This window comes from Prunus avium, chromosome 2 (assembly GCF_965620075.1).
Source record: "Prunus avium chromosome 2, drPruAviu1.hap1.1, whole genome shotgun sequence".
In the NCBI taxonomy this organism is placed as follows: Eukaryota; Viridiplantae; Streptophyta; class Magnoliopsida; order Rosales; family Rosaceae; genus Prunus; species Prunus avium.
Genome location: NC_142285.1, coordinates 21,904,527 through 21,912,066, shown reverse-complemented (window position 1 = coordinate 21,912,066; position 7,540 = coordinate 21,904,527). Strand labels below are relative to the sequence as shown.

Genomic DNA, 7,540 nt, shown 5'->3' with positions numbered 1-7,540 from the left:
GAATCAATCCATTAATCTAATTGAACTTGGGAACTTATCTGCTTGAGTTAGTTATTTCTTTCTTCCTTGTTTTATTTATTTCCTTTCTTTTTTCATTTCTGTTTTGTGTAGGGAAACTAAATTGGATCATTCAATCACCAATCCCTGTGGAATCGACCTCGCACTTACATACGCTAAACTACCAACGGTTCGTGCACTTGCGAGTATCACAAGTTGAGGATGCAGCTTAATCCATTTTGGTGAAGCTGTATCTACACAACAGTGACGTTCACGACCATCCTTGTGGGACGTGCAGGGATCTATTCGAGGTAGGTCCAGACAATGTTCAATACTATCGGTCCCCGACCCCTTCTCCCCCAAAGCCCCCATCTCCCATTGTTTGCATTACCCCCAGAGTGGTGCGAGGATTTCCTCAATGACAAACGCATTCTAGATTGGGAGGAACGTGGCCGCTTTGAGTCAAGTGATGACTCTGATGCTGATAACTAAGTGGCTCTTCAAATAACTTATTGTTGACTTTAATGTACTTTTTTTAATTTTATTTTTCTATGTCCGAATGTAAGTCACGTGATACGTGTGTGACACTTAATAATTATCGAATACAAAAGTTACTTTGTTTTTGGGCGGTTTCACTGTTGCTGTTCACATACCTTAGTTCAGTATCAACATGAGGCACTTACATAAGATTCACTAACGGTTCCAGATGGTTTCCAAAAAGACGCAAATTGGTATCAACAAATATTCAAACTCCGGGACCGTAAATGAAATCAAACTCTTGCATAAATGACTCTGTCATAATAGGTTCCCTGTCCTGCGTGCTCTGACTGGGCTGCAAATTCTCATCAACTGCAGCACCAACTTCTGCGTCGGAAGATGAAGAGCTGCAACATCGAAACAAAGAAACAAGTCAACAGCATTTCTTGTATAAAATTCAAACCCAGACAATTACATATTCACTTACCCGCTCACAAGTTTTGGACAACTCCGTCTATCATGATCAGTCTTCCTACATTCACTGCACCGCCGTTTATGTCCTTCCGCTGCCTTCTCTTTTTGTCCTTTCACTCTTCTCGCACGCCCTTTTGCTTTTACTCGATGGGGATCCTTCATTCTGACTTAGGAAGAACTAGTTCCAACCTCTCCATTGGGTTCTTCTTCGACACGAGCTATTGATGACAACAACCTTGTAAGCTTCCCACGAATGTCGTCAAATAAATTTTCCAGCAACTCAAAACCTTCGTCACACAACAAAGCAGAATCTATCAACTCACCTGCAACTTTGCCAAGTTTCGATCTCTTAACCAAAACCAAACCGTCCACGCAATCTTTAACTTTTTTGTCATTCTTATCATATACTACACCGCACTTTGCACTTTGAAGCCATCGTTTCACTATGTAATTGTTTGGCAAGTGCTACACCTGCTTCATTCTTAAAAATGCTAGGATGTGTCGGCACGGAATACCCCAAAATTCAAATCATTTGCAGCTGCAATAAGCTTTATCGGCATCTTCATCATGCACAAGCTCCTTCATCCGTGTCACCCCCGGATTTACCCGCTCACTTACTTTGTACCTGCACTGGGTCTCATCTTGCTCTACAAGTTCGAACAAGCATAAAAGGTTTCGGAAGTCTTCCCTCTCAAACATTTCAAGAATTTCCCGAGTGTAAATGTGTGCCATTTGATATTGCATTGGTGTTCGAAATGGTAGTGGAGGTTTTTCATTGGTATCAACATGATCAGCCATTAACTCCTTGTGCCTCTATGAACCAAGAGCTCTTTCAAAACGTACAATGAATTCCATCAATGTGTTTTTCCGGTTAATATATTGTTTGAAAAATGCATGACAACTTTCAGCCCGTTGACTACTTGACATCCCAGCCAAAAACACATGTTTTACATATGATGGAACCCAATTCTCCCGCAAAGCATGAAAGGAGCTCAGCCATGGATGGTCTTTCAGCCCATTGCTTGTGACGATTTCATCCCATTTGATATCAAATTCTTCTTTCGTGTCCATACCCCATATGCATTTGCACATTTCCGAAAAACATTCCCCAATGCCGGGTTTCTCCATAAACTTATTCAAGATATGCCATATGCAATATCTATGGAATGTTGTTGGGAGAGTTAAAGCAATTGCCTTTGACATGGCTGCATCTTGATCAGTGATGATCATATTGGGTGGCTCACCTGGCATGACTTTCTTGAATTCTTCGAACAACCATACAAATGAATCTGTGGTTTCACTAGTTAGGAATGCACAACCAAACAACACTGTCTGCCTATGGTTATTAACGCCTAACAAAGGCGCAAAGACCATCCCATAGCAGTTCGTGTTGAACGTCGTATCAAATACCACCACATCCCCAAAAAACCCATAAGCTCGTCTTGACCTTGCATCTGCCCAGAAAACATTTCCCATCCTTCCTTCCGAATCTACTTCCATATTGAAATAAAATGATTCATTTTTTCCTTGCACAGCCAAAAAATGCTCCTTCAGCAGCTCTGCATCATGCCCAATCACCTCCCCACGCACGTCCCTTGCATAATTATAGACATCTCTCCTAACAAACCCAACATTTTCCAATCCCCCTACTTGCACCTCAAGAAGGCTTACCTGTTTATGTACAGGGATATTAACTTTGCTCATATGTGCACTATAGGCCTTTGTAGACTCTGTTAAGTTACGGTGAGATCTCAATAGATGGACTTTATCAACTGTGGTCATTTCATGGTTGTGTACCTCATTGAATCCTACAACAGTGTACTTATTCTTCTCGTTTATCTTCAAAATCGCAAGTTTATCCTTGCACCCAGTTCGAGTACAACCTCGTTGTCTTCTCTTACGACTAACAGTGCTTGTCAACACATACCCTTGTTTACAGCATACATATTCTTTCCTTGTTACCTCTCCTGTGAATGTGCACGTTCTCGTTGTAGAACACCTAATGCCGAATCCGGCTTTCGCGGCATACATATTATAGAAATTGAACACATCCTCACAGCAATCAAATTCAAGTCCCAATTTTGGTTTCAAGTCCGAACTAACTTCCGGTGTCACCTGTCCTTCGCACTCCATTTCACCCTGAATATCACATCACCACCATCATATATGACATTAAAATCACTATCTGTGAAACATTAAAGACCTACATACACACTAACGTAACTCGTGCTGATGCCCAATATTTGGCACAGGCTTTCAAACAGCTTTAAAATATATATCAACTAACATATGACATCCAAATGACTCTCTGGTGAAACATTAAAGACATACATACAACCTAATCTGACTCATGCTGATGCCCAATATTTGGCACATGCTTTCAAACAGCTTTACAATATATATTAACTAACATATGACATGCAAATGACTTTCCGCTGAAACATTAAAGTCATACATACAACCTAAATTGACTCATGCTGATGCCCAATAATGAAATTGACAAATACAGTATATGGCTTACCTCGTATTCAAATTTTCAACAAATATGACAACGTAATGTAGCCCTTTTAGATCTGGACGTCAACCCCAAAAACTTTTCTTCTTCCTCAACCCCTGTTTCGCCCGCGCTCAAGGATTTCAAAACTAACAGAGTAGAACCACAACGGTACGGTCATCACTTTCCAACTCAACGCCAGTTTCAACGTTGCTCAAGGATTGACGTATGTCCCGACCCCAAAAACCCAACCACAAAGATGAAATTATAAAATCCAAGATTCCTTTGTTTCGCCTGAATGGGAAACCCAGAAAAATGAGGGTACCGTTTATGTGTTCTTCCTCAAACCGAAAAACGATTAACAGGGGTGCTCTCTCTTCAATGTTACAGTTCTTCCTCAATCAAAGCTGATAAAAAAATGGCCTCCTCATTGAACTGAGCGAACAGCTGGTTTGGAGGGGACTTCTGTTTTAGAGGGGACGTTTTGGAGGGAGAAGAGAGAAGAAGGCCTCGTTCTAATACAACACTTACACTTACAATTGCTTTTCATACAGCCATTAGATTGGATCCAACGGTGTTCTCATGTTATGTTCTCACATAGGCGTTCTCACTAGATCCCGACCCCAACTTTGGGGCTTTAGGTTCATTGGGCTTAGAATCATTGTACTTATAATTGAAATTGTATGACAACTTAAATCCAATAAAGTCCAATAAGAACAATAACAAGGCATGGACGGCATAGGGGAGGATATAATTCTCGCACATGTTAGATCACTATAAAAGTAACTTTATACATCTGCTCACATTAGAGTTGGGGCATCTTTGAGATTGAGAGATTGAGATCCAGATCTTGTATTCTGTCAAGATAAAATGGGCTACTCTAGGGAGAGAATTGCTAGCACTACCATCTCTAGAGTACTCATCTTCATCTCAAGAACAAGCTTGGTGTAAAGACTTACAAGTCACATTCTTTTGTGGTTGTATGAGAATCTATCGAAGTGGATGGAGGAGAGACTTCAAGCTTTAAAATTGTGTTGAAACTTTTGGATTGCATTGAAAGCACGCTCCAAGAGTAACGCCTCCATCCGAGATTCAAAAGTCAAGTAGGCGAAGCTTACATTAAAAACTCGACGATACGAATGAATACCATTAATAAACATAAAATGAAACACCTAACTAGTCAGGGTGGAGGTGTCAAACGGGCCTTGTTAGGCCCATTTAGGAAAATCATCAATCCCGACCTAAATCCACGGACCAAGCCCATATGGGCTCGGGCCGGGCCATTAAAAGGATTGATATGGGCCCACACCAAATTTGACTTATGTATTGCATTTTTTTTTCATTTTTTTTACAACTTCATTTAAATCTTTTTTACAATTATGTATATACTAATAAGATTTATTAACTTTATTTAAAGTACATATAAATAGAAAATTGCTAGATTATTGTTTGGGTTTTAAAAATTGAAACTTGAAAAACAAAATCATTATTTTATATATAAAGAAAACATTAATTTTTAATATATATTATTAGAGAAAAGAATTAGACTTGAATTTAAGATATATATGTAATAATATTATGTATTATTTTTCTCTAAAACCAGTACAATTTAATAAATGGGCTTTAAACGGGCCAGTTCGTTGGATTTCGGGCCAGCACAGCCCACGACGAGCCACGGCCCAACCCGGCCTATTGGACCTTTACGTCGTCCCGGCATGGCCTAAAGATACGGGTCGTGTCGTGCTGGGCCTTATTTAAACTGGTCATGCTTGTGTTGTGCTCAAGCTGTGCTCAGGCCAGCCTAGTCCGTTTGACACCTCTCCATCCAATGTGGATATACTAATTTGATCTTATTAATTAACAATTGCTAAAGTAATATATCAATATGGATAATGCCCTTCAAGGTTGAAGTAAAATGTTTCCTAACTATTGAAAGCGGATAAGTAGAATACTTGGACAGAGAGACTGTTGTCATTGATGCTTTACAAAAATAATAGAGCATTGTCTGTATGACAATTAATATGATGAGAAAACCAGCTACGACAAGAGAAATAATTGCCCAAGGCGGGTGGAGATACTTTTTCTTCCAATTTGCCTTCCATTTGTTCCAGGGTTTTTAGTAGAATTTGTTGAGATCATTACAAACCTCAACAAAACAATTGCTTACTATATCAACCCCTTTTCCAAATCTATTAAAGATAGCAGCCACTTGTTCTTCTTCACCAAGGCCATGTTCAACGATGTCATTCTCCACCAGCAGCTTCACATCCCTTGGGGTATTCACTAAGCAATCCATGAACAAAAAAAACTCACTTATATAAGTCTCGTCCTTGTAATGGCATTGCTCATATGCAATCAGATTTTTAATGAACACCTCTGCAAAATCGTTGATTCTCAACTTTGGAATCTTAAGAATCCCATGATGACGATAAAATTGCATTTCAAATAAGCTTTGATTTTGGCCCACCTGAAATTTGAGGCCTTCTTGATTTAACTCGGTCATACTAGGTGGAGATGAAGGTGTTACGTTTGTAGTAGAAATACATATTCAAGTTCCCTCCGAGTCTTCCCCAGTGTTGTAAGTTCTTATAATATCAACAAAATGATGTCTTTCTCTGCCAGAAAAAAGTTCTTCAATCTCCTTCAATTCTTCTTTGGTCTTCTCGTCATATTTTTTGAAATTGAGTAATGATACGAGAGGAAAATTATTGAAAGCAGTAGATTCAAACTAATTGTTTGGAAGAGATCCTCGAGAATGAAGAGTGGTAGCTAATTTTCAAGCATCCACAGGTCAAACAATACATCACGGACCCTCCATGGTTTACTGCATATGCAGTCTTCTTCATTTCAGAATTGTTGAAAACTTGACTTCACCAAGAGCTCAATAATAAAGGTAGCATCCACTAGAACCATTTCTACAAACTTATTGCTGGTAAAGGCAATGGCTTCTTCATAAGAACTTATTAGCTTTTGTTCTTGCTTCTTTACTTTCTCTAGATAATCCTCCATGCTTAGCTGGTTTCATTCTAGAAAATCTTGTAGGTACATCTTTTTATGAACCTTCATGGCCTTTAAGTGTTCCTTTCCAGGGTGAAGTGGGCCTACAGAGACTACATAAGGTGTGAAGAATTTATCATCTCCCTGTTGTAGTCTCTCCAAAACTTTATAGATACATCGGGAAGGAGGCGAGGAATACAAGCTATCCGCATTTAGAGTCGGCCCATTTAATAAACGGGCCATGTCGGGCCCAACCATTTAGGAAAATCATCAATCCTGGCCCAAGCCCATATGAGTTCGGGCCATGTATTTATAGGGCTGTAGGCATCTAGGGTTTTTCAAAGAATAATTCCTATTTGGAAGGAATTTATTCTTTCCCCAAATTGTAGAGATTGAATCCGTTAGAGCAGTTCCACCGAGGCCCCCTTGCCTTGGGCTGGGGGAGTTTTTCCCAAAAACTGGTTTCCAGCGGTGAGCCCAAGCACAGGCTGGAGTGGGTCCCACGCAGTTCAGCCTGAGGTCCAAAACGAGGGCTGCTGACGTCAGCAACAATTTTTTAATATAAAAAAAATCGAAAAAAAGCCAGAAAAATTCAGATTTTTTAAAAATAAATACTTAGTCATATTTTTCACTTCCCACACCAAAAATCTTATCCGAAAATATTATCCAAATTAATTATTGAGGTAAAAAAATGAATAGTAATTGCCCTTAGCCATGGCAACGGGTGGAAACACAAAATATACTATTTGCAAGGGCAACCACTATTCACGTGAATAGTGGCTGCCCTAGCACCCCCCCTTTGCCATGGCAAGGGGCAAATGGGTGGAGTTGCTCTTAGGGATTTAATTGGGATCAAATCTCCTAATTTGATTATGATATCTCCAAATTAGGATATCCCATATTTAAGATAATATCCCTATTTTTAGTATCAATTAATTTGCCACATAAATTGGCTCAATTAATTGACCTAGGAGATATTCTTCTTGTCCACATGGCGTCTTGTGATTGGAAGCCAAATTATTTACTTTGACAAATGCCCCCCAACTTCTGCATGGCACTTGTGAGGTATGTAGGAGATGAAAAATGTTCTCTAATCTGTGA

At 39.5% G+C, this 7,540-nt stretch overlaps 1 protein-coding gene across 1 annotated transcript; it reads right to left on the bottom strand.

The window, feature by feature from the left end:
• Nucleotides 1-742: 742 nt before the first annotated feature.
• LOC148296611 (protein FAR1-RELATED SEQUENCE 5-like) lies at nucleotides 743-6,451 on the bottom strand. Its single transcript, XM_088248581.1, has 5 exons — nucleotides 6,307-6,451; nucleotides 5,589-5,725; nucleotides 1,900-3,087; nucleotides 1,574-1,761; nucleotides 743-881 (listed from the first exon to the last, which is right to left on the bottom strand). Exons 1-5 carry the CDS (start codon nucleotides 6,449-6,451, stop codon nucleotides 743-745), a joined length of 1,797 nt encoding a protein of 598 aa, XP_088104707.1.
• Nucleotides 6,452-7,540: the final 1,089 nt, after the last annotated feature.

Coding starts and splice junctions, on each gene's coding strand:
- LOC148296611 (XM_088248581.1), bottom strand. CDS start 6,451: ATGGAGGATTATCTAGAGAAAGTAAAGAAGCAAGAACAAAAGCTAATA. Junction 1,762..1,899: donor AGAATTGGGTTCCATCATAT/GTAAAACATGTG, acceptor CTTGGTTCATAG/AGGCACAAGGAGTTAATGGC. Junction 882..1,573: donor CAAGATGAGACCCAGTGCAG/GTACAAAGTAAG, acceptor TCGATGTTGCAG/CTCTTCATCTTCCGACGCAG.